This window comes from Bufo bufo, chromosome 4 (assembly GCF_905171765.1).
Source record: "Bufo bufo chromosome 4, aBufBuf1.1, whole genome shotgun sequence".
Classification (NCBI taxonomy): domain Eukaryota; kingdom Metazoa; phylum Chordata; class Amphibia; order Anura; family Bufonidae; genus Bufo; species Bufo bufo.
The window spans coordinates 29,157,328-29,184,825 of record NC_053392.1 but is presented as its reverse complement, the minus strand read 5'-3'; the positions used below and the strand labels follow the sequence as shown (position 1 = coordinate 29,184,825).

The 27,498-nt window shown below is 46.7% G+C and overlaps 1 protein-coding gene across 13 annotated transcripts in view; it reads left to right on the top strand.

Annotated features, from left to right (window-relative positions):
• Positions 1 to 726: 726 nt before the first annotated feature.
• The window catches only part of DTNB (dystrobrevin beta), a 77,015-nt gene continuing 50,243 nt past the window's right edge, over positions 727 to 27,498 (top strand). For 5 of the 13 annotated variants that reach the window (XR_005778080.1, XM_040427029.1, XM_040427030.1 and 2 more), the window contains exons 1-7: positions 18,755 to 18,821; positions 19,029 to 19,109; positions 20,596 to 20,809; positions 21,337 to 21,422; positions 23,757 to 23,911; positions 24,101 to 24,206; positions 25,253 to 25,419. Coding sequence is in view for 12 of the 13 variants with exons in the window: in XM_040427029.1 (XP_040282963.1) it covers positions 18,755 to 18,821; positions 19,029 to 19,109; positions 20,596 to 20,809; positions 21,337 to 21,422; positions 23,757 to 23,911; positions 24,101 to 24,206; positions 25,253 to 25,419 (876 nt within the window). In the remaining variant the exon portion in view is untranslated. Of the gene's footprint in view, positions 852 to 6,636; positions 6,785 to 18,750; positions 18,822 to 19,028; positions 19,110 to 20,595; positions 20,810 to 21,336; positions 21,423 to 22,711; positions 22,749 to 23,756; positions 23,912 to 24,100; positions 24,207 to 25,252; positions 25,420 to 27,498 lie in introns of those variants that run through there. The other 8 variants (XM_040427025.1, XM_040427028.1, XM_040427020.1 and 5 more) reach the window with 6 other exon arrangements.

Genomic DNA, 27,498 nt, shown 5'->3' with positions numbered 1-27,498 from the left:
GGTCCTATCTCTCTTCTCTGTGGGTCCTGTCTCTGTGGGTCCTGTCTCTCTTCTCTGTGGGTCCTATCTCTCTTCTCTGAGGGTCCTGTCTCTCTTCTCTGTGGGTCCTGTCTCTCTTCTCTGTGGGTCCTGTCTCTCTTCTCTGAGGGTCCTGTCTCTCTTGTCTGTGGGTCCTGTCTCTCTTCTCTGTGGGTCCTGTCTCTCTTCTCTGTGGGTCCTGTCTCTCTTCTCTGTGGGTCCTGTCTCTCTTCTCTGTGGGTCCTGTCTCTCTTCTCTGTGGGTCCTGTCTCTCTTCTCTGAGGGTCCTGTCTCTCTTCTCTGAGGGTCCTGTCTCTCTTCTCTGTGGGTCCTGTCTCTCTTCTCTGTGGGTCCTGTCTCTCTTCTCTGCCATGGCCCCTGATGGAGTTGCTCTTAACATGCTTGAAAGATCGCCGTACACTTAAGAGCCCGACCTGCTGATATTTTGCACTATTGAATGGAATGAAATACATATAGATGAAGGAAGAATTGTCTACACTTCTTTACTGCTGATTGTTCTGAAACATTTCAACACATTGTGTGCTGTCAAAACTAGTGACTGGGTTCTCAATCACTGACAGCAAGCAGAGATCTGGAAAATGGTGACAGGAGACTATATGACTGAGGGAGAAATCACATCCTGGCAAAAACTGCCAGTAGAAAAGATGGCGGCGGCAGCAGCAGCGCTGGACGAAGAACGCGAGGGGGCGGGATTTAGGGAACGCGCATGAAGAACTCGCCTCCGAGGTTGGCAGGAAGCGGGAGCGCGCCCCCGGCCGGTGCCGAGCGGTTGTGAGCGCGCTGCGGGGAAAGGGAGCGGAGACCGGAGAGAGGTGAGAACCGGACCTGTGTAAATATGTCTGTAGAACTGTGTCCCTCCCCTGCGTCCTGTGAGTGAGCACCCCCATTCTTCCCGCTTAATGGTACATCCCGTTATGTGTGTAGAGACTCCCCCACATAATGATGTGTGCCTGTGTGTATCCTCACATGCCTCCCCGTACCGAATTATTGGTATATTCCACTTATACATCGTATTACATATAGTGATGCAGGAGGTGACATATGGGTTGCAGGTCTATTCACTGTATTCGTATACTCCATATGTCACCTCCTGTATCACACTGTGTATATGTGACCTCTGTATGTACCCTTTATAGATGTCACCTCCTGTATATAACGCTGTATGTACCCTCTATATATGTCACCTCCTGTATATAACGCTGTATGTACCCTCTATATATGTCACCTCCTGTATATAAAGCTGTATGTACCCTCTATATATGTCACCTCCTGTATATAACGCTGTATGTACCCTCTATAGATGTCACCTCCTGTATATAACGCTGTATGTACCCTCTATATGTCACCTCCTGTATATAACGCTGTATGTACCCTCTATAGGTCACCTCCTGTATATAACGCTGTATGTACCCTCTATATAGGTCACCTCCTGTATATAACGCTGTATGTACCCTGTATATATGTCACCTCCTGTATATAACGCTGTATGTACCCTGTATATATGTCACCTCCTGTATATAACGCTGTATGTACCCTCTATAGATGTCACCTCCTGTATATAACGCTGTATGTACCCTGTATATATGTCACCTCCTGTATATAACGCTGTATGTACCCTGTATATATGTCACCTCCTGTATATAACGCTGTATGTACCCTCTATAGATGTCACCTCCTGTATATAACGCTGTATGTACCCTGTATAGATGTCACCTCCTGTATATAACACTGTATGTACCCTCTATAGATGTCACCTCCTGTATATAACGCTGTATGTACCCTCTATATATGTCACCTCCTGTATATAACGCTGTATGTACCCTCTATATATGTCACCTCCTGTATATAACGCTGTATGTACCCTCTATATATGTCACCTCCTGTATATAACGCTGTATGTACCCTCTATATATGTCACCTCCTGTGTATAACGCTGTATGTACCCTGTATATATGTCACCTCCTGTATATAACGCTGTATGTACCCTCTATATATGTCACCTCCTGTGTATAACGCTGTATGTACCCTCTATAGATGTCACCTCCTGTATATAACGCTGTATGTACCCTGTATATAGGTCACCTCCTGTATATAACGCTGTATGTACCCTGTATATATGTCACCTCCTGTGTATAACGCTGTATGTACCCTCTATATATGTCACCTCCTGTATATAACGCTGTATGTACCCTCTATATATGTCACCTCCTGTATATAACGCTGTATGTACCCTCTATATATGTCACCTCCTGTATATAAAGCTGTATGTACCCTCTATATATGTCACCTCCTGTATATAACGCTGTATGTACCCTGTATATGTCACCTCCTGTATATAACGCTGTATGTACCCTGTATATATGTCACCTCCTGTATATGACGCTGTATGTACCCTGTATATAGGTCACCTCCTGTATATAACGCTGTATGTACCCTGTATATATGTCACCTCCTGTATATAACGCTGTATGTACCCTCTATATATGTCACCTCCTGTATATAACGCTGTATGTACCCTCTATAGATGTCACCTCCTGTATATAACGCTGTATGTACCCTGTATATAGGTCACCTCCTGTATATAACGCTGTATGTACCCTGTATATAGGTCACCTCCTGTATATAACGCTGTATGTACCCTCTATAGATGTCACCTCCTGTATATAACGCTGTATGTACCCTCTATAGATGTCACCTCCTGTATATAACGCTGTATGTACCCTCTATAGATGTCACCTCCTGTATATAACGCTGTATGTACCCTCTATAGATGTCACCTCCTGTATATAACGCTGTATGTACCCTGTATATAGGTCACCTCCTGTATATAACGCTGTATGGATGTACACTATCGGGGTCACTTACAGATATGCGCCACTTTTTGGTTATTTGCTCCGCAGTTTGTTACTTTCGTCGCTCCTCCCAGATCTAAAAAAGGGGGCGTGGCCTGGGCAGGAAAAAGTCTCATTTATCATTTTCTAAGCCTGTTTTAGGCTTTAAAAATGGTGTAAATCTCCGCCAGCGGGGAGCGGAGGGGAGGTATAGACGTTATGTAGAGGTCGATGACTCCACCGCCACCTAAGGCAGTATTAATACTGGCGGCTAAAACGCTGGTCTTAATAAATGACCCCCCATGTGTCATTAGGGTCGGCGTTCTGTCACAGCTCAGAGCTAGGTAGCGGTCAGTCCCATGCTGTGGCGGTTCCTCTATCACTTCCGCTCTCTGGTTTTATAATCCTCGTCTCCTGTGTAGTAATTATCAGAGAGGAAGTGAAAGTGCAGAAGAGGAAGCGTCTCATCCCCTAGATCCGCACCGAGCTCCCTGTGTGCTGCCCGTCCTCCTCCAGCACCTGTTCTCCAGTCACAGCCAGAGCTGCAGTCACAATTCTTATGGTTTCTGTCAAAGTGGAATTATAGTAGTTATATTCTTGTACATAGGAGCAGTATTATAGTAGTTATATTCTTGTACATAGGAGCAGTATTATAGTAGTTATATTCTTGTACATAGGAGCAGTATTATAGTAGTTATATTCTTGTACATAGGAGCAGTATTATAGTAGTTATATTCTTGTATATAGGAGCAGTATTATAGTAGTTATATTCTTGTACATAGGAGGCAGTATTATAGTAGTTATATTCATGTACATAGGAGGCAGTATTATAGTAGTTATATTCTTGTACATGGGAGCAGTATTATAGTAGTTATATTCTTGTACATAGAAGGCAGTATTATAGTAGTTATATTCTTGTACATAGGAGGCAGTATTATAGTAGTTATATTCTTGTACATAGGAGGCAGTATTATAGTAGTTATATTCTTGTACATAGGAGCAGTATTATAGTAGTTATATTCTTGTACATAGGAGCAGTATTATAGTAGTTATATTCCTGTACATAGGAGCAGTATTATAGTAGTTATATTCTTGTACATAGGAGCAGTATTATAGCAGTTATATTCTTGTACATAGGAGCAGTATTATAGTAGTTATATTCTTGTACATAGGAGGCAGTATTATAGTAGTTATATTCCTGTACATAGGAGGCAGTATTATAGTAGTTATATTACTGTACATAGGAGCAGTATTATAGTAGTTATATTCTTGTACATAGGAGGCAGTATTATAGTAGTTATATTCTTGTACATAGAAGCAGTATTATAGTAGTTATATTCTTGTACAGAGGAGCAGTATTATAGTAGTTATATTCTTGTACATAGGAGCAGTATTATAGTAGTTATATTCTTGTACATAGGAGCAGTATTATAGTAGTTATATTCTTGTACATAGGAGCAGTATTATAGTAGTTATATTCTTGTACATAGGAGCAGTATTATAGTAGTTATATTCTTGTACATAGGAGGCAGTATTATAGTAGTTATATTCTTGTACATAGGAGCAGTATTATAGTAGTTATATTCTTGTACATAGGAGCAGTATTATAGTAGTTATATTGTTGTACATAGGAGCGGTATTATAGTAGTTATATTCTTGTACATAGGAGCGGTATTATAGTAGTTATATTCTTGTACATAGGAGCGGTATTATAGTAGTTATATTCTTGTACATAGGAGCAGTATTATAGTAGTTATATTCTTGTACATAGGAGCAGTATTATAGTAGTTATATTCTTGTACATAGGAGCAGTATTATAGTAGTTATATTCTTGTACATAGGAGCAGTATTATAGTAGTTATATTCTTGTACATAGGAGCAGTATTATAGTAGTTATATTCTTGTACATAGGAGCAGTATTATAGTAGTTATATTCTTGTACATAGGAGCAGTATTATAGTAGTTATATTCTTGCACATAGGAGCAGTATTATAGCAGTTATATTCTTGTACATAGGAGCAGTATTATAGTAGTTATATTCTTGTACATAGGAGCAGTATTATAGTAGTTATATTCTTGTACATAGGAGCAGTATTATAGTAGTTATATTCTTGTACATAGGAGCAGTATTATAGTAGTTATATTATTGTACATAGGAGCAGTATTATAGTAGTTATATTATTGTACATAGGAGCAGTATTATAGTAGTTATATCCTTGTACATAGGAGCAGTATTATAGTAGTTATATTCTTGTACATAGGAGCAGTATTATAGTACTGTAGTTATATTCTTGTACATAGGAGCAGTATTATAGTAGTTATATTCTTGTACATAGGAGCAGTAATATAGTAGTTATATTCTTGTACATAGGAGCAGTATTATAGTACTGTAGTTATATTCTTGTACATAGGAGCAGTATTATAGTAGTTATATTCTTGTACATAGGAGCAGTATTATAGTAGTTATATTCTTGTACATAGGAGCAGTATTATAGTAGTTATATTCTTGTACATAGGAGCAGTATTATAGTAGTTATATTCTTGTGCATAGGGAGCAGTATTATAGTAGTTATATTCCTGTACATAGGAGCAGTATTATAGAAGTTATATTCTTGTACATAGGAGCAGTATTATAGTAGTTATATTCTTGTACATAGGAGCAGTATTATAGTAGTTATATTCTTGTACATAGGAGCAGTATTATAGTAGTTATATTCTTGTACATAGGAGGCAGTATTATAGTAGTTATATTCTTGTACATAGGAGCAGTATTATAGTAGTTATATTCTTGTACATAGGAGGCAGTATTATAGTAGTTATATTCTTGTACATAGGAGCAGTATTATAGTAGTTATATTCTTGTACATAGGAGGCAGTATTATAGTAGTTATATTCTTGTACATAGGGGCAGTATTATAGTAGTTATATTCTTGTACATAGGAGCAGTATTATAGTAGTTATATTCTTGCACATAGGAGCAGTATTATAGGAGTTATATTCTTGTACATAGGAGCAGTATTATAGTAGTTATATTCTTGTACATAGAAGGCAGTATTATAGTAGTTATATTCTTGTACATAGGAGCAGTATTATAGTAGTTATATTCTTGTACATAGGAGCAGTATTATAGTCGTTATATTCTTGTACATAGGAGCAGTATTATAGTAGTTATATTATTGTACATAGGAGCAGTATTATAGTAGTTATATTCTTGTACATAGGAGGCAGTATTATAGTAGTTATAGTCTTGTACATAGGAGGCAGTATTATAGTAGTTATATTCTTGTACATAGGAGCAGTATTATAGTAGTGATATTCTTGTACATAGGAGCAGTATTATAGTAGTTATATTCTTGTACATAGGAGCAGTATTATAGTAGTTATATTATTGTACATAGGAGCAGTATTATAGTAGTTATATTCCTGTACATAGGAGGCAGTATTATAGTAGATATATTCTTATACATAGGAGGCAGTATTATAGTAGTTATATTCTTGTACATAGGAGCAGTATTATAGTCGTTATTACTGTTAGATGTTCAGTGCCCTGTAACGTCTGGGATTTTTGCTCGTTATGTTTATATGTCTAGTGACTGTAATTATCCTCTCATTAGGAGCCCCTTGAGTTCTGCTCAGTGAATTTGCATGTGTTTGAACAAATGTCATTTGGGGTGAATTTATGACAGTTCGGTTTCCACATTGAGGCTGCGGTTTTTGGAGATCAGGGTGTACTGTGCTGTTTCTTACTGTAGTTCTGGTTTCCTAGTTCCACAGTGTCTGGAAGAAGCTGTAAAGCCGATGTATAATGACTGCGTAATTCAGAGAAAGTGACATGTGAAGGATTACAAGATCTGCTGCCTTTTGTAGTCCTATTCCTGCCCCCGGTTATCACGGTATGATTCTGAAGGGCCTTTGTAAGTAGAGCCGGTCTCCCTATGATAAGATCGGGTTGATTATTTGCTCTGTGATGTCACTGATGAAGGGATACGTTATGCTGTCAGTGATGTCACTGGGATGTAGGATAAGGGGGCACTCTGTTTAACCCCTTAAGGACTCAGCCCTATTTCACCTTGAAGGGAACCTGTCACCAGGATTTTGGGTATAAAGCTGAGGACATGAGTTGCTAGATCACCGCTAGCACATCCGCAATACCCAGTCCCCATAGCTCTGTGTGCTTTTATTGTGTAAAAAAACTGATTTGATACATATGCAAATTAACAGAAGAGTCCTATCTTACTTGTGTGACCAGAGAAGAGTCATATTTTCAAGCTCTGACTCATCTCAGGTTAATTTGCATATGTATCAAATCGGTTTTTTTACACAATAAAAGCACACAGAGCTATGGGGACTGGGTATTGCGGATGTGCTAGCGGTGATCTAGCAACCCATGTCCTCAGCTTTATACCCAAAATCCAGGTGACAGGTTCCCTTTAAGGACTTGGCCATTTTTTGCAAATCTGACCTGTGTCACTTTATGTGGTGATAACTTTTAAACGCTTTGACTTATCCAGGCCGTTCTGAGATTGTTTTTTCGTCACATATTGTACTTCATGACACTGGTAAAATGTAGTAAAAAAAATTCATTTTTATTTATAAAAAAATACCAAATTTACCCCAAATTTGTAAAAAATTGCAAATTTCCAAGTTTCAATTTCTCTACTTCCATAATACATAGTAATACCTCCAAAAATAGTTATTACTTTACATTCCCCATATGTCTACTTCATGTTTGGATCAATTTGGGAATGACATTTTATTTTTTGGGGGATGTTACAAGGCTTAGAAGTTTAGAAGCAAATCTTGAAATTTTTCAGAAATTTACAAAAACCCAATTTTTAGGGACCAGTTCAGGTCTGAAGTCACTTTGTGAGGCTTACATAATAGAAACCACCCAAAAATGACCCCATTCTATAAACTACACCCCTCAAGGTATTCAAAACTGATTTTACAAACTTTGTTAACCCTTTAGGTGTTCCACAAGAGTTAAAGGGGTATTATCATCTTAATGATCACTGTTAAATCTGTTAATGATTTAACAGTGATCATTTTTCTAAATATATTTAATTAACAAATTCCCACCCCTTAGAAGAAAATAAACATATACTTACCTGACTGTTGTCTTCCGTCTTCCCTGGTTACGGCCACCGCTCTTCTCAGGAATCGCGGTGGTCGTGCGTGTGCGCAGACGACTTCTTATCTTCTCCCGGCCAGCCGCGCGCTGTACTGAATGTGCACGCTGAGATCGCGCATGCGCTATGGTGATTTCATACTGGCCAGGAAGAAGTCACCAGGGCGCATGCGCGGTCTCGGCGTGCGTGTTCAGTACAGCGCGCGGCCCGGCCGGGAGAAGACATCAATCAAGATGGAGCCCGCCCCCTGCTGAGTGCCGAAACCAGGAAGTGGACAGCGCGCCGGGAGCAGGTAAGATGTCAGCCGTTTATACCAGAGTGTCAGCAATGTGCTGACACTCTGGTATACCCACTGGCCACCAATGAATATTCAAGAGGAGGCGGGCGGGGGATCGCGATCCCGCCTGCCGCACTGCCCCCGCAACCCCCCCTGCACCACCCGCCGACATAAAATCATGCAGGGGTGCGGGGGGGGGGGGGGTGCAAAATCGACATTTTGGGCATTTTAAAGTTTCTGATCCCCGCGGTCAGGGACCGCGGAGATCAGAAACTGCAGAAAGCGCAGCAAACCGCAGGTCTGAATTGACCTGCGGTTTGCGGCGATCGCCGATACGGGGGGGGGGGGGGGGTCATGACCCCCCCCCCCCCCTGGTGTTGTGACAGGATGCCAGCTGAATGATTTCGCCCTAAGTCCTTAAGGGGTTAAATGGTTTTAATGGGCAGGTTGCTCCCTTTGGATGCTGTTACAGAAGTGTTCTGCTTTTATATATCTTAAGGAAGCACTACAGGGGATTTTTTTAGACCAATAATGCGATATTATGGGCAGCACGGTGGCTCAGTGGGTAGCACTGGTGCCTTGCAGCGCTGGGGTCCTGGGTTTAAATCCGACCAAGGACAACATCTGCATGGAGTTTGTATGTTCTCCCCGTGTTTGCTTTGGTTTCCTCCCACACTCCAAAGACAGACTGATAGGGACCTTAGATTGTGCGCCCCTTTGGGGACAGTTGGATGATAATGTCTGTAAAGTGCTGCAGAATATAGTAGCGCCATATAAGTGCATAAAATAATAATAATATTCTAGCAGTGTAATTTGTTTTACACCAGCTCCATTATTTCCATGCATTTTTAACCCTGTCATTAGGGATCGACCGATTATCGGTTTTACCGATATTATCGGCCGATATCCAGTATTTTGACCGTTATCGGCATCTATTTTGCCGATATTCCGATAACGTATTGGGAACACAGATCACGCTGCTCTCAGCGCTCTCCGTGTTCCCTCCGCAGCACAGGGGAGAAGGAAGCAGTGTCCCCTCCCCCTGTGCTGCTCCTGCCGCTAATGAGAGGAAGGAGGACAAGAGAAGGGGAGGGGCTGTGTGCGGTATCTGCGATCTGCGGTAGTTAACCCCTCAGGTGCCGCGGATCGCAGCTACCGCTCATGGAGGTCGGGAGCCGGCTATGTGATTCTGCAGCCAGCTCCCGCCTCCTGTATATGAATAAATGAGAGATTTCTCTTCATTGGTGGCGCAGTGCGCCCCCCCCCCCCAAGCATTAATCATTGGTGGCAGTGGCCACAGGATCCCCTCTCCCCTCCTCCTCTGATCGGAGACCCAGCAGTGTAATCCTGGGGCTCCGATCGGTTACCATGGCAGCCAGGACGCTACTGAAGCCCTGGCTGCCATGATAAGCTCCATGCTGCCGTGTGCACAAAGCCCAGAGCAGCAGGGACAGTGTGAGATCCTATTCACCCTGATAGAGATCTATCAGGGGGAATAGGACAAGGGTTCTAGTCCCTAAGGGGGCTAAAAGTTAGTAAAAAAAAAAAAAAACACCAATTAAGTATAAATGAAAAAGAAAGATTTACAAAAAAAAAACTACACGTTAACAATAAACATATTAATTTTCAGCAGATTTGTGTAGGATTTTTTTTTATTTTTTTCAAAAATGAAAATTCCCAGAATATCGGTATAAATTATCGGCTATCGGCCTGAAAGTTCACAAAGTATCGGTATCGGCCCTAAAAAATTAATATCGGTCGATCCCTACCTGTCATTATGGGCAGCTGTGTCATGTGATCCCATTCTGACCCCTGGTACTGAGCTTCCACTCCTGTATACAGAGGAGGTCTGTCTTTCCCATGTGGCTGAGAGGACTACCTCATTATCTATTAAATCTCTCCAGCTTCACCTTCCTTGCTCCTCTGTATGCCCCCCATGAGTGCATTGCTGCTGATTATATCATATCTACATTATATAGAGGAGCAGGAATACTATGAGTCCATACAATTATTCTGTGTGCGGAACCTCCAGTGTATTCTCTGTGATGCATCTTCACACTGCTTTCCCATCCTCACATTGTCTGTTTTATGTTTGTGCTGTGTGCAGAATCTCCGGTGTATTTTAGACAATTCAGCTTCACACTGTCCTGCCCTTGTTGGTTATCTTCACTCTGTATGGGCTGTGTGCAAAATTTCTAGTGTATTGTATGTGATGTATTTTCATACTTCAGGCCCTGTGAACTTGCCTTTTTCCTCAAATTTTTCAAGCCATGTACCCCATAATGACAAGAGGTTCCAACTGAGCACCCCAAAAAAACCAACCACTTATAAGGCTCTGCTCACACTGTCATGTCTCTTTTCAGATCCTCCATTACAGATTCTGTCAGATTTGACAGAAGAATAGTGCAACACGCAATGCTGTTCTTCCTGTCCATATGCTGGACACCACGTCTGCACCCTGACGGACCGCGTTATAAGTCAGTAGGGCCTGTGGGGGTGCCGTTTGTGTCTGCTGTGTGACGAATCCTGTACTGCATGCTGGCTTCCGTTTCATTATGGTTTCCGTTCAGAAACCACATTGCAGTACCGGCTTGAGGACAGCAGGCTTCCTGGACTGGACAAGCTTTAAAGGGAGCTTATCACCATGATAAGCGTGTTATAGCGTGTTATAGAGCAGGAGGAGCTGAGCAGATTATATATACAGAGAACCTGTCACCATGTAATCTGCAGGCAGCGTGTTATAGAGCAGGAGGAGCTGAGCAGATTATATATACAGAGAACCTGTCACCGTGTAATCTGCAGGCAGCGTGTTATAGAGCAGGAGGAGCTGAGCAGATTATATATACAGAGAACCTGTCACCATGTAATCTGCAGGCAGCGTGTTATAGAGCAGGAGGAGCTGAGCAGATTATATATACAGAGATCCTGTCACCGTGTAATCTGCAGGCAGCATGTTATAGAGCAGGAGGAGCTGAGCAGATTATATATACAGAGAACCTGTCACCATGTAATCTGAAGGCAGTGTGTTATAGAGCAGGAGGAGCTGATCAGATTATATATACAGAGATCCTGTCACCGTGTAATCTGCAGGCAGCGTGTTATAGAGCAGGAGGAGCTGAGCAGATTATATATACAGAGAACCTGTCACCATGTAATCTGCAGGCAGTGGGTTATAGAGCAGGAGAAGCTGAGCAGATTATATATACAGAGAACCAGTCACCATGTAATCTGCAGGCAGCGTGTTATAGAGCAGGAGGAGCTGAGCAGATTATATATAAAGAACCTGTCACCGTGTAATCTGCAGGCAGTGTGTTATAGAGCAGGAGGAGCTGAGCAGATTATATACAGAGAACCTGTCACCGTGTAATCTGCAGGCAGCGTGTTATAGAGCAGGAGGAGCTGAGCAGATTATATATAAAGAGAACCTGTCACCGTGTAATCTGCAGGCAGTGTGTTATAGAGCAGGAGGAGCTGAGCAGATTATACATAGAGAACCTGTCACCATGTAATCTGCAGGCAGCGTGTTATAGAGCAGGAGGAGCTGAGCAGATTATATATACAGAGAACCAGTCACCATGTAATCTGCAGGCAGTGTGTTATAGAGCAGAAGGAGCTGAGCAGATTATATATACAGAGAACCTGTCACCATGTAATCTGCAGGCAGTGTGTTATAGAGCAGGAGGAGCTGAGCAGATTATATATACAGAGAACCTGTCACCATGTAATCTGCAGGCAGCGTGTTATAGAGCAGGAGGAGCTGAGCAGATTATATATACAGAGAACCTGTCACCGTGTAATCTGCAGGCAGTGTGTTATAGAGCAGGAGGAGCTGAGCAGATTATATATACAGAGAACCAGTCACCATGTAATCTGCAGGCAGCGTGTTATAGAGCAGGAGGAGCTGAGCAGATTATATATAAAGAGAAACAGAACTATGCAAAAAATGTTATTCTAAAGTTTTTAGTTTTTTTTTTCAGTATTAAAACACAATGAAAACTATACACATGTGGTATGGCTGTAATCGTACTGACCTGGAGAATAAAGGGAATAGGTCAGTTGTAGCAGTGCAGAATTAATCCACTATACGTAGTAACGTCACTTAATAAATAGAATATACAGGCTTCGTAGACGCTAGAACAAAACAAAAAAAACTTTATTATAATAATATATTAAATACTGGGTGGGACACACTAACATTAATGTCTTACTGACAAAAATGAAGGACACAAGGACAGTACAGTTTCAGTCCAGGTGGCTATAATGATATCCGCCAAACTGTGTCCTTGTGTAGATCAGTAACCTTGATGAGGGATGGAGTAGAGGGTTAAGATACTGCTATACTTGCCATTACTCCAATGTTACTCCGTGTCTTACTTCCCCCTCAGACACACATTCAGTCTGTTCTCATTAACTGATAAGCGGCTCAACGCGTTTCTGGTTCTGATCTGAAGCTCATCAGGAGCCCTAACCGTAGTTGCAGCTAGAATATAAACAGACACGCATGGATGCGCACCCACCACCTCCACACGTGGCAGCGCGTCCGGCACTAGGTCAGTGGTGCCGCAAAGGGAACGCCGTAAAAACATAACACGTTAAACTGTGGCAGAATTGTGTTTATTGTTGTTTTTTTTTCCAATTCCACCCCATTTGAAATGTTGTTTTTCCTGCCTCCCACTACGTCCTATTTTAAATGGTGCTATTAGAAAGTACAACTTGTCCCTCAAAAATACAAGTCCTCATATGGCCCTGTGAACAGAAACATTCAAAAAGATATGGCTTCGGGAAGTCAGGGAGTGATAAATGACCATGGAAAAACATTACATGAATGAAATGCAAATTCCACTGAATCTTTTCCTACAAAACTATATATCGGTCTGCTCAGCTCCTCCTGCTCTATAACACACTGCCTGCAGATTACACGGTGACAGGTTCTCTGTATATATAATCTGCTCAGCTCCTCCTGCTCTATAACACACTGCCTGCAGATTACACGGTGACAGGTTCTCTGTATATATAATCTGCTCAGTATATATAATCGATCAGCTCCTCCTGCTCTATAACACACTGCCTGCAGATTACACGGTGACAGGTTCTCTGTATATATAATCTGATCAGCTCCTCCTGCTCTATAACACACTGCCTGCAGATTACACGGTGACAGGTTCTCTGTATATATAATCTGCTCAGCTCCTCCTGCTCTATAACACGCTGCCTGCAGATTGCACTGCATTTGCATGGTGACAGGTTCCCTTTAAGAGCTTGTAGATACATGCCTTAGCAACAAGCAGTGAAACATTGCTGGACTCCAGTGCAGTGTTCATGTATTTGACTCCTATCATACCTGATGAGCCTGTGGCGTGTTCACCCTCGGGCATGCCCTACGAAGGTTTGAGAACCACTGATCTGTACTGTCTGTGTGCTATGTGCAGGATCTCCAGTATCTGCTATGATATGCGGCTTCACACTGCTCTCCCCGGCCTCCTGCTTGTTACAGCTGTCTTGGAGAAACCTATCACAAGCAGGTGTCAGGGGAGACAGGCTGAAGCTACAGCACATAGGACACACCGAGACTCCGCAGCGTTGGAGGACAGTAGTTCTGTGGATCTGATTTATTACCTGCAACCTTTGATAAGAAAGCAAAGCAAGTGCAGTGTGAGGAGACCACCCCCTGAGACTCTGCAAAGCCAGGGGCATGATGGGAAATAGAGGCTGCATCCAGCCAAGATGGCCTAATAAGGACCTTGGACGAGAATGCTCGTCCTAACTTGCAGGTACTTACCGCACTAGGACGAGCATTCAGGGGCCTGGCTGATACTGACAGCCGGGCCCCTGCTGTATCTGCCAGCATCGGTGAAAACACTGATGCCGGCGGATTAACCCCCTGTATGCCGCGGTCACGCTGACCGCAGTATACAGGGGGTTTGCGGCAGATTGTACATCCCCATCAGGTCCCCGTGCTGCGATGACGGGGACCCGATGGTTGCTATGGCAGTCCCGATTCCTTGAACAGTCATTGGGACTGCCAGCTACGGAATCCCAGGAGATCCAGCAACTTGCATAAATAAATAAATAAAGTAGTCGTATTTGGTATTGTCACGTCCATGACAACCTGCTCTATAAGAATATCACATGATCTAACCTGTCAGATGAATGTTAAATAACAAAAAAAATAAAGTGCCAAAACAGCTATTTCTTGTTACCTTGCCTCACAAAAAGTGTAATATAGAGCAACCAAAAATCATATGTACCCTAAACTAGTACCAACAAAACTGCCACCTTATCCCGTAGTTTCCAAAATATGGTCACTTTTATGCAGTTTCTACTCTAGGGGTGCATCAGGGGGGCTTCAAATGGGACATTGTGTCAAAAAACCAGTCCAGCAAAATCTGCCTTCCAAAAACCGTATGGCATTCCTTCCCTTCTGCGCCCTGCCGTGTGCCCGTACAGCGGTTTACGACCATATATAGGGTGTTTCTGTAAACTACAGAATCAGGGCAATAAATATTGAGCTTTGTTTGGCTGTTAACCCTTGCTTTGTTAGCGGAAAAAAAATGATTCAAATGGAAAATCTGCCAAAAAAGTGAAATTCTGAAATTTCATCTACATTTTCCAATAATTCTTGTGGAACACCTAAAGGGTTAACAAAGTTTGTAAAATCAGTTTTGAATACCTTGAGGGGTGTAGTTTCTAAAATGGAGTCATTTTGGGGTGGTTTCTATTATGTAAGCCTCACAAAGTGACTTCAGACCTAAACTGTTCCTGAAAAAGTGGGTTTTAGAAATTTTCAGAAAGATTTCAAGATTTGCTTCTAAACTTTTAAGCCTTCTAACGTCCCCAAAAAATAAAATGACATTCACAAAATGATCCAAACATGAAGTAGACATATGGGGAATGTAAAGTAATAACTATTTTTGGAGGTATTACTATGTATTATAGAAGTAGAGAAATTGAAATATGGAAATTTGCTAATTTTCCAAAATTTAGGGTAAATTTGGGAATTTTTTTTAGAAATAAAAATGCATTTTTTTTTACTCAATTTTACCAGTGTCATGAAGTACAATATGTGACGAGAAAACAATCTCAGAATGGCCTGGATAAGTGAAAGAGTTTTAAAGTTATCACCACATAAAGTGACACTGGTCAGATTTGCTAAAAATGGCCTGGTCCTGAAGGTGAAAAATGGCCGGGTCCTGAAGGAGTTAAAACAAGTCTACACTATTCTTTAGTCATTGCTGTAATGCTTCTCTAAAGGGGAAGTTCCAAAACTTTCTATAGACTTTGGAGAAATTTATAATTCCGCAACAGGCCAATAATGTGGCGAACACAAGGTTTAGTCGCAGCGAGCACTTTGCGCCACCCTCGCCACTTTTCTGAGATCTTAGATTGTGAAGAATGGAAGCTCTTCACACGCTGTACAAAGTTTTGGTGCATTGCAGAGCTGGAGGTGCGGAGCGGGTGATGGTTGTCAGCACACATGGAGGGGTGACCACCGGCCTGTTATCTCTAGATAAAAGCCAGTGGAAAGAACAACATGGACCGCAGCTAGTTTTCCATGACGCCTTCCTGCTGTCAGTTACTGGTGTCCAGGCGCGGCGCTGGGACAGGCTCTGGGGGTCATACACTGAGGCTGGCGCTGTGTACGGTATAGATCTGCGACTTAGACTGGTACCGCACAGAAAGCCATAATACCGTAATATAGTGCACTCTACAGTACATACAATGCAAAAAAGTCCAGGGATGTGTTACTGCGAACAGAAGACCACAGGTTGTCAAGACCAGTATATAGAAGCGATGGCTCCAGTGCAGGGGTAGGTTGTATCCTCCTATGTATTACTGGTGCAGGGGTAGGTTGTATCCTGTGTATTACTGGTGCAGGGGTAGGTTGTATCCTGTATATTACTGGTGCAGGGGTAGGTTGTATCCTCCTCTATATTACTGGTGCAGGGGTAGGTTGTATCCTCCTCTATATTACTGGTGCAGGGGTAGGTTGTATCCTGTGTATTACTGGTGCAGGGGTAGGTTGTATCCTGTGTATTACTGGTGCAGGGGTAGGTTGTATCCTGTGTATTACTGGTGCAGGGGTAGGTTGTATCCTGTATATTACTGGTACAGAGGTAGGTTGTATCCTCCTCTATATTACTGGTGCAGGGGTAGGTTGTATCCTCCTCTATATTACTGGTGCAGGGGTAGGTTGTATCCTCTATATTACTGGTGCAGGGGTAGGTTGTATCCTCCTCTATATTACTGGTGCAGGGGTAGGTTGTATCCTCCTCTATATTACTGGTGCAGGGGTAGGTTGTATCCTCCTCTATATTACTGGTGCAGGGGTAGGTTGTATCCTCCTCTATATTACTGGTGCAGGGGTAGGTTGTATCCTCCTCTATATTACTGGTGCTGGGGTAGGTTGTATTCTCCTCTATATTACTGGTGCAGTGGTAGGTTGTATCCTGTATATTACTGGTGCAGTGGTAGGTTGTATCCTGTATATTACTGGTGAAGGGGTAGGTTGTATCCTTCTCTATTACTGGTACAGGGGTAGGTTGTATCCTCCTCTATATTACTGGTACAGGGGTAGGTTGTATCCTGTATATTACTGGTACAGGGGTAGGTTGTATCCTGTATATTACTGGTACAGGGGTAGGTTGTATCCTGTATATTACTGGTACAGGGGTAGGTTGTTTCCTTCTCTATATCACTAGTACAGGGGTAGGTTGTATCCTCCTCTATATTACTGGTACAGGGGTAGGTTGTATCCTCCTCTATATTACTGGTACAGGGGTAGGTTGTATCCTTCTCTATATTACTAGTACAGGGGTAGGTTGTATCCTCATCTATATTACTGGTACAGGGGTAGGTTGTATCCTCCTCTATTACTGGTGCAGGGGTAGGTAGGTTGCTCTCCTGCTATCAGGTCAGTAGGTGGCTCTCCTCGTAGACTGCAGATACTGCTCCTCGTTCTCGGTATGCAGGGAGCCTGCAGGTAATGGATGTTTCTGGCGTGTGGCTCGCAGCTACTAATTATACGAGGGTGAGGACAGGGCTGAGCGAGGGCTGCAGGTGTGATCAGTATTCTGCCCTCATCATGTCCTCCTGCCGCCGAGTGGTGTCAGTGCACAGTGATTGATCGTTATCGGACCCGTCACTGTGTGCTGCACCGAGAGCTGCCCCCGTCCTGTATAATGTATACTGCTCAGCAGCGCCCCCTCTCATGTATAATGTATACAGCTCGGCAGAGCCCCCTCTCATGTATAATGTATATAGCTCGGCAGCGCCCCCCCCCCATCCTGTATAATGTATACAGCTCGGCAGCGCCCCCCCCCGTCCTGTATAATGTATACAGCTCGGCGGCGCCCGCCGTCCTGTATAATGTATACAGCTCGGCAGCGCCCCCCGTCCTGTATAATGTATACAGCTCGGCAGCGCCCCCGTCCTGTATAATGTATACAGCTCGGCAGCGCCCCCCGTCCTGTATAATGTATACAGCTCGGCAGCGCCCCCCGTCCTGTATAATGTATACAGCTCGGCAGCGCCCCCCGTCCTGTATAATGTATACAGCTCGGCAGCGCCCCCCGTCATGTATAATGTATACTGCTCGGCAGCGCCCCCCGTCCTGTATAATGTATACAGCTCAGCAGCGCCCCCCGTCCTGTATAATGTATACAGCTCAGCAGCGCCCCCCCGTCCTGTATAATGTATACTGCTCGGCAGCGCCCCCCCGTCCTGTATAATGTATACTGCTCGGCAGCGCCCCCCCGTCCTGTATAATGTATACAGCTCGGCAGTGCCCCCCCGTCCTGTATAATGTATACTGCTCAGCAGCGCCCCCCGTCCTGTATAATGTATACTGCTCGGCAGTGCCCCCCCGTCCTGTATAATGTATACAGCTCAGCAGCGCCCCGCCTGTATTACTGCTCGGCAGCGCCCCCGTCCTGTATAATGTATACAGCTCAGCAGCGCCCCCCGTCCTGTATAATGTATACTGCTCGGCAGTGCCCCCCCGTCCTGTATAATGTATACAGCTCAGCAGCGCCCCCGTCCTGTATAATGTATACTGCTCGGCAGCGCCCCCCCGTCCTGTATAATGTATACAGCTCGGCAGTGCCCCCCGTCCTGTATAATGTATACTGCTCAGCAGCGCCCCCCGTCCTGTATAATGTATACAGCTCGGCAGCGCCCCCCCGTCCTGTATAATGTATACTGCTCAGCAGCGCCCCCCCGTCCTGTATAATGTATACTGCTCAGCAGCGCCCCCCGTCCTGTATAATGTATACTGCTCAGCAGCGCCCCCGTCCTGTATAATGTATACAGCTCGGCAGCGCCCCCCCGTCCTGTATAATGTATACTGCTCAGCAGCGCCCCCCCGTCCTGTATAATGTATACTGCTCGGCAGTGCCCCCCCGTCCTGTATAATGTATACTGCTCAGCAGCGCCCCCGTCCTGTATAAGTCGGTCTGACGTGTGACTGGTTTCTCAGCAGGATGATTGAAGAAAGCGGCCGGCGCAGGAGGACGATGGCGGAGAAGCGACAGCTCTTCATGGAGATGAGTAAGTACAGGTCTCGCCCCGTCACCCGCTCACCCAACTTTCCGTTACCCCGGACTGGCAGGTCTCGCCCGGCTCTCCCCTCCGGTGTCACATCTGTAGTTCAGGAAAGCTGGTTGATGCCTCTGATCGGGGCCTCGATGGCGGCCATGTTGGATGTCACCCAGCTTTCCCGCAGCGGCACTACCTCTGGTATCTGTCCTCTCCTAGGGGCGCAGAACTTTGACGTGATTCGGCTCTCCACCTACCGGACGGCGTGCAAGCTGCGATTTGTACAGAAGAGATGTAACCGTGAGTGCACGCTCTGAAACTGACTTGTGTCTCACCATTCTTAAGATCTCTGCTTGCTGTATGAATGGGAGCAGTATTATGAGCTAATATTCTCACAGCTGAGGGTTTGTTACCGTCTTCTCAGATCTAGACTGATACATTGTAACAAACTTTTAGGATCCTGGAGAGGTGTGCTGCTGACTGTGTACACTGGATGCAATTGTGACAAACTCTCCGCTGTGAGAAGGCTCAGCACTCTGCTGGATGATAATGAAATTGACTGTCAGTGTCTTTATTCCCATTTACTGTCTGTCTCTCATGTCCCACAGTCTGATTTACATCCTTCCTGCATCTCGCTCTCTTTACTGTCTCGTATATCTCGCTGTCCCCGCCTCTCTCACATCTGGCGCGCTCTGTCCCCGCCTCTCTCACATCTGGCGCGCTCTGTCCCCGCCTCTCTCACATCTGGCGCGCTCTGTCCCCGCCTCTCTCACATCTGGCGCGCTCTGTCCCCGCCTCTCTCACATCTGGCGCGCTCTGTCCCCGCCTCTCTCACATCTGGCGCGCTCTATCCCCGCCTCTCTCACGTCTGGCGCTCTCGTCTTTATCTCTCACGTCTGGCGCTCTCGTCTTTATCTCTCACGTCTGGCGCTCTCGTCTTTATCTCTCACGTCTGGCGCTCTCGTCTTTATCTCTCACGTCTGGCGCTCTCGTCTTTATCTCTCACGTCTGGCGCTCTCGTCTTCATCTCTCACGTCTGGCGCTCTCGTCTTCATCTCTCACGTCTGGCGCTCTCGTCTTCATCTCTCACGTCTGGCGCTCTCGTCTTCATCTCTCACGTCTGGCGCTCTCGTCTTCATCTCTCACGTCTGGCGCTCTCGTCTTCATCTCTCACGTCTGGCGCTCTCGTCTTCATCTCTCACGTCTGGCGCTCTCGTCTTCATCTCTCACGTCTGGCGCTCTCGTCTTCATCTCTCACGTCTGGCGCTCTCGTCTTCATCTCTCACGTCTGGCGCTCTCGTCTTCATCTCTCACGTCTGGCGCTCTCGTCTTCATCTCTCACGTCTGGCGCTCTCGTCTTCATCTCTCACGTCTGGCGCTCTCGTCTTCATCTCTCACGTCTGGCGCTCTCGTCTTCATCTCTCACGTCTGGCGCCCTCTGTCCCCGCCTCTCTCTCACGTCTGGCGCCCTCTGTCCCCGCCTCTCTCTCACGTCTGGCGCCCTCTGTCCCCGCCTCTCTCTCACGTCTGGCGCCCTCTGTCCCCGCCTCTCTCTCACGTCTGGCGCCCTCTGTCCCCGCCTCTCTCTCACGTCTGGCGCCCTCTGTCCCCGCCTCTCTCTCACGTCTGGCGCCCTCTGTCCCCGCCTCTCTCTCACGTCTGGCGCCCTCTGTCCCCGCCTCTCTCTCACGTCTGGCGCCCTCTGTCCCCGCCTCTCTCTCACGTCTGGCGCCCTCTGTCCCCGCCTCTCTCTCACGTCTGGCGCCGCTCTCGCTCCCGCCCGCAGTTCACCTGGTGGACATCTGGAACATGATTGAGGCGTTCCGGGACAACGGTCTGAACACGCTGGACCACATGACGGAGATGAACGTGTCGCGGCTGGAGACCATCATCTCCTCCATCTACTACCAGCTCAACAAACGCCTCCCGTCCACCCACCAGATCGGGGTGGACCAGTCCATCAGCCTCCTGCTCAACTTCATGATCGCCGCCTACGACAGGTCAGTGCCCCACGGCAGCCAATCACAGCGCTGCTCTGTCTGCTGAGGTAAAGTGAAAGCTGGATTCTGATTGGTTGCTAAGGGCAACAAAGACATGGATAAGGCCTGCAGAGCTGTAATGGTGCAGGGGGGAAGGGGTTAATGGTCCTAAAATTGTACTGTGGGCGTGGTTTGGGTAGTGGGCGTGGCCTGTGACTGTTAGACTGGTTATTAATATTGACATAAGAAACTGGCGCAAATTTTTGCAAAATTTCCATTTCCTCCCCCGCTGAACGCTTTATTGTGAAAAAAGCTAAACATTTAAAAAAACAAAAAAACAAAGCATAACTGGTGTCACCGTGACGACGCCATATTTAGTCCACACGGTAGACGCTGGGGGGAAAACGGCACTCCAGACACCATGTGACATCAGGCAGCCTATAGCAGGAGTTTGGGGGGGGCGTGGCCCTGAGGACCCGGCGGGGGCGTGGCCCTGAGGACCCGGCGGGGGCGTGCCTGCGCGGTGACTGTCTTGTGCTCTCTTGCAGTGAAGGACACGGGAAGCTGACAGTGTTCTCGGTGAAGGCGATCCTGGCGACCATGTGTGGCGGGAAGATCCTGGACAAGTTGAGATGTGAGTGGGTGAGGAAGTACAGGGCGGGGCCCTCTAGTGGCAGAGCAGGGTATGACCACCAGCCTGTATCGGGGATAGGACCCAGCACCTCTCCTGTAAATCCTCTGATGTACTGATCCTGAGCTACATCCTGACTTAGACTCCAGTCACAGCCAGAGCTGCATCAACAAGTCTGTGGGGCATTAGAATACTATACATGTCCCACAATGCAGCGTGGCAGGGGGTACTCTATACACACAATGACTGGGAGCTATCGGGACACTAGAAGAAGTGCAGCTCTGGCTGTGACTGGAGTAGAAGCCATGTGATTACAGAATTGTAAGTGCAGCTCTGACCATGACTGGAATAGAAGACGTAACGGTAGAATTGTGACAGAAGCTCTGGCTGTGACTGGAGTACCGGTCGTGTAATTTCTGAAGTGTGACTGGAGTAGAAGCCATATAATATCAGAATTGTAAAGGGTGCTCTGGCTGTGACTGGAGTAGAAGCCATATAATATCAGAATTGTAAAGGGTGCTCTGGCTGTGACTGGAGTAGAAGCCATGTGAGCGTAGTTCTGGCTGTGACTTGAGTAGAAGCCCTGTGACTGCAGCTTTGGCTGTGACTGGAGTAGAAGCCATGGGAGTGCAGCTCTGGCTGTGACTGGAGTAGAAGCCATGGGAGTGGAGCTCTGGCTGTGACTGGAGTAGAAGTAGTTTGTGTAGCTTGGGCTGTGACTGGAGTAGAAGCCATGTGATTGCAGCTCCGGCTGTGACTGGAGTAGAATTTGTTTGTGCAGCTCTGGCAGTGACTGGAGTGGGAATCGTTTGTGAAGCTCTGGCAGTGACTGGAGTAATAGCCATGTGAATTCAGCTCTGGGTTTGACTGGAGTAGAAGCCATGGGAGTGCAGATCCGGCTGTGACTGGAGTAGAAGCCATGTGAATGCAGCTCTGGCTGTGACTGGAGTAGGAGTCGTTTGCGCAGCTCTGGCAGTGACTGGAGTAGAAGCCAAGTGAGTGCAGCTCTGGCAGTGAGTGGAGTAGAAGCCATGATGTACCTCAGGATCAGTACTGGCCGTGTAATCTGGATGTAAGACGTCTGACAGACCTGGGGCCACATTCCCAGTGAGATTCCCAGGTCTGCGATATGTTAGCCGGACTACAAGTCCAAGCATATCCCGGCAGCCACAGTCACCGCTGACATTGCCTTTTCTCCCGATGGCAGCCTGAGCCGTGAGAGCCTCTGGCCAGCACTTGCTGGGACTTGTAGTTCCTCTCATCCTCTGACGTGGTATTTTATCTCCCATTAGACTCCAGAGCGCCCTCTGCTGGACACAGTGCCGCCAGGTTGGTGCGTAGAGTCAGTAATAACCCGCTACTAACCTCACTCTGCCGCCCGCACCCGGACTCCCTAACCATGTAACACGCGTGTGCACAGACCGCAACATTCCGATAATCCGGAGACCCACCAGTCACATGAAGCCCCCCAGGCGGCTTGCAGCAGCTCCGGGTCCAGACGTTATGTCCACTTTCTTCCTTTAGGGGGCACCTTAGTCCATGAAAACCTGTGCAATCCCCTGTTACTGTCCTCTACTCCGCTCACATCCAGAGCTGCACTTAAAGCATCCACATTACAGTTCCCCTCTAGACACAATTCACACACAATCCTTATAAATTCTTGACTGTACTTGTACTGATCCTGAGTTACCTCAGGTCCTATACTCCAGTCACACCCAGAGCAGTAGGTTTTTTTTTAAACCCCACGAGCTATGGACACTGTAAATCCTTGGTGTTACATCTATCGTACGTTACATCCTATGCTTCAGTCACATCTAGAGCTGCACCAAATCATTTGAATTGCATACTCCAGTCCATGCTCCATAATGCCTGCTGGTTCCCCTTGGATCCGCTGACCGATACGCCCTTAGCCCAGCTGAGATCCCATAATGCACTGCGCTGGGCTCCTAGTGCACTGTGGGAGACACCGTTGCACGTGAAATTAACCCCTTTGTGACCCTTAGTACACGGCAGCATTGAGCGACCAGGTCTCACGACCCGAAAGATGGTAAGAAAATATAATTGTGAAGGCAGCTTTAGATGTGACTGGAGTATAAGACTTGATGTACATCTGGGTCAGTAAAGAAAAGTGCTCTGTGGATGTTGACAGCAGGAGCTAGGATTAACTGCAGCTTTGGTTGTGACTGGAGTAGGACCAGCACGAGATGGTGTGTATGGAGAGCAGAGTGTTGTTGGTACTGACACCGGTGACCAGGAGGGGGCGCACTAACACGTGTAGGTGGTGGGGGGAGGTCTTAGCACCCCTGACTCCGCCTCTCCCGCTCTTGTGCCCTCCAGATATCTTCTCCCAAGTGTCCGACTCCAGCGGCTTCATGGTCTACGCCAAGTTCGACCAGTTCCTGAGGGAAGTGTTAAAGCTTCCGACCACGGTGTTCGAGGGCCCGTCCTTCGGGTACACGGAGCACTCTGCGCGGTCCTGCTTCCCCCCGCAGGTGAGCGGCCCCTAAGTGACCGGGCAAAGATAAGGGGCCCCGGCCTCCCAAGAGTAAGGGGCCCCGGCCTCCCAAGAGTAATGATGGGGCGGGGGGGGTTGGTCCGTCAGTGGGGGGGGGTCTGGTCCGGGTGACGGTCCCCGGCTGTGTGTGACGGCATTTGTTGATCTGAGGATCTTGTGGTTACAGAAGAAGATCACCCTGAACATGTTCTTAGACACCATGATGGCCGACCCCCCTCCGCAGTGCCTCGTCTGGTTACCTCTGATGCATCGTCTCGCCCATGTAGAAAACGGTGAGTTACTGATCACTGCTGACAACACTCTGTGCTGCTGTGGGGTTCATGTGGTCATGCAAGCCAAGGGGTACCTACAGGTGTGCTTATATATAACACTGAGCATAGCCCCCCACACAAACACACAGGATGTGGCCCCTTACTCTGCACACAGGATGTGGCCCCTTACTCTGCACACAGGATGTGGCCCCTTACTCTGCACACAGGATGTGGCCCCTTACTCTGCACACAGGATGTGGCCCCTTACTCTGCACACTGGATGTGGCCCCTCTCTCTCTCCGCCCCCTCCTGCACAGTGTTTGTGGCCCTCGATGTCTCTGTTCTCTCCCTCTGCTCACTGTCTGTGGCCCCTGATGTCTCGGTTCTCTCCCTCTGCTCACTGTCTGTGGTCCCTGATGTCTCGGTTCTCTCCCTCTGCTCACTGTCTGTGGCCCCTGATGTCTCTGTTCTCTCCCTCTGCTCACTGTCTGTGGTCCCTGATGTCTCGGTTCTCTCCCTCTGCTCACTGTCTGTGGCCCCTGATGTCTCTGTTCTCTCCCTCTGCTCACTGTCTGTGGCCCCTGATGTCTCGGTTCTCTCCCTCTGCTCACTGTCTGTGGCCCCTGATGTCTCGGTTCTCTCCCTCTGCTCACTGTCTGTGGCCCCTGATGTCTCGGTTCTCTCCCTCTGCTCACTGTCTGTGGCCCCTGATGTCTCGGTTCTCTCCCTCTGCTCACTGTCTGTGGCCCCTGATGTCTCGGTTCTCTCTCTCTGCTCACTGTCTGTGGTCCCTGATGTCTCGGTTCTCTCCCTCTGCTCACTGTCTGTGGCCCCTGATGTCTCTGTTCTCTCCCTCTGCTCACTGTCTGTGGCCCCTGATGTCTCGGTTCTCTCCCTCTGCTCACTGTCTGTGGCCCCTGATGTCTCGGTTCTCTCCCTCTGCTCACTGTCTGTGGCCCCTGATGTCTCGGTTCTCTCTCTCTGCTCACTGTCTGTGGTCCCTGATGTCTCGGTTCTCTCCCTCTGCTCACTGTGGCCCCTGATGTCTCGGTTCTCTCCCCCTGCAGTCTTCCATCCTGTGGAGTGCTCCTTCTGCCGCTCGGAGAGTATGATGGGTTTCCGCTATCGCTGCCAGCAGTGCCACAATTACCAGCTGTGCCAGAGCTGCTTCTGGAGGGGCCACGCCAACGGGCCGCACAGCAACCAGCACCAGATGAAGGAGCACTCCTCCTGGGTGAGTCATCTGCACCGGCCTCCCGACAATACTGTTGGGGGGGCCCCTTACATGTGGCCCCTCATTATCAGCTGCAGGTACATCATGGATGGTGGGAGTAGTGGTTGCTGAGTCTCCATCTCTTGTGACAGGAACGCTCGGCCCTCAGTAAATAACGGACTGCAGGGGGTTAATGGATGCAGGATATTTACTGATATCATTTTCCTGGACGGGTTGTGTGGCTTTTATACTTAAAGGGGTTCTCCGAGAGTATAAAAATGTCAGGCAGTGGCAGATGGGGACTAGTGGTGTATCTGGTGGTGGATATATTGATGGATATAGTGATGTATCTGGTGGTGGATATAGTGATGTATCTGGTGGTGGATATAGTGGTGGATCTGGTGGTGGATATAGTGGTGGATCTGGTGGTGGATGTAGTGATGTATCTGGTGGTGGATATAGTGATGTATCTGGTGGTGGATGTAGTGATGGATCTGGTGGTGGATGTAGTGATGTATCTGGTGGTGGATGTAGTGATGTAGCTGGTGGAGGATATAGTGGTGGATCTGGTGGAGGATATAGTGATGTATCTGGTGGTGGATGTAGTGATGGATCTGGTGGTGGATGTAGTGATGTATCTGGTGGAGGATATAGTGGTGGATCTGGTGGTGGATGTAGTGATGTATCTGGTGGAGGATATAGTGGTGGATCTGGTGGTGGATATAGTGGTGGATCTGGTGGTGGATGTAGTGATGTATCTGGTGGTGGATATAGTGATGTATCTGGTGGTGGATGTAGTGATGTATGTGGTGGAGGATATAGTGGTGGATCTGGTGGTGGATATAGTGGTGTATCTGGTGGTGGATGTAGTGATGTATCTGGTGGTGGATATAGTGATGTATCTGGTGGTGGATGTAGTGATGTATCTGGTGGAGGATATAGTGGTGGATCTGGTGGTGGATATAGTGGTGGATCTGGTGGTGGATGTAGTGATGTATCTGGTGGTGGATATAGTGATGTATCTGGTGGTGGATGTAGTGATGTATCTGGTGGAGGATATAGTGGTGGATCTGGTGGAGGATATAGTGGTGGATCTGGTGGTGGATATAGTGGTGTATCTGGTGGTGGATATAGTGATGTATCTGGTGGTGGATATAGTGGTGGATCTGGTGGTGGATATAGTGGTGGATATAGTGGTGGATCTGGTGGTGGATCTGGTGGTGGATGTAGTGATGTATCTGGTGGTGGATATAGTGATGTATCTGGTGGTGGATCTGGTGGTGGATATAGTGGTGGATCTGGTGGAGGATATAGTGGTGGATCTGGTGGAGGATATAGTGGTGGATCTGGTGGTGGATATAGTGGTGTATCTGGTGGTGGATATAGTGATGTATCTGGTGGTGGATGTAGTGATGTATCTGGTGGAGGATATGGTGGTGGATATAGTGGTGGATCTGGTGGAGGATATAGTGGTGGATCTGGTGGTGGATATAGTGATGTATCTGGTGGTGGATATAGTGGTGGATCTGGTGGAGGATATAGTGGTGGATCTGGTGGTGGATGTAGTGATGGATCTGGTGGTGGATGTAGTGATGGATCTGGTGGTGGATATAGTGATGTATCTGGTGGTGGATATAGTGATGGATCTGGTGGTGGATATAGTGATGGATCTGGTGGTGGATATAGTGATGGATCTGGTGGTGGATATAGTGGTGGATCTGGTGGTGGATATAGTGGTGTATCTGGTGGTGGATATAGTGATGGATCTGGTGGTGGATATAGTGATGGATCTGGTGGAGGATATAGTGGTGGATCTGGTGGTGGATGTAGTGATGGATCTGGTGGTGGATATAGTGATGGATCTGGTGGTGGATATAGTGGTGGATCTGGTGGTGGATATGGTGGTGGATCTGGTGGTGGATGTAGTGATGTATCTGGTAGTGGATATAGTGATGTATCTGGTGGTGGATGTAGTGATGGATCTGGTGGTGGATGTAGTGATGGATCTGGTGGTGGATGTAGTGATGTATCTGGTGGTGGATGTAGTGATGTAGCTGGTGGAGGATATAGTGGTGGATCTGGTGGAGGATATAGTGATGT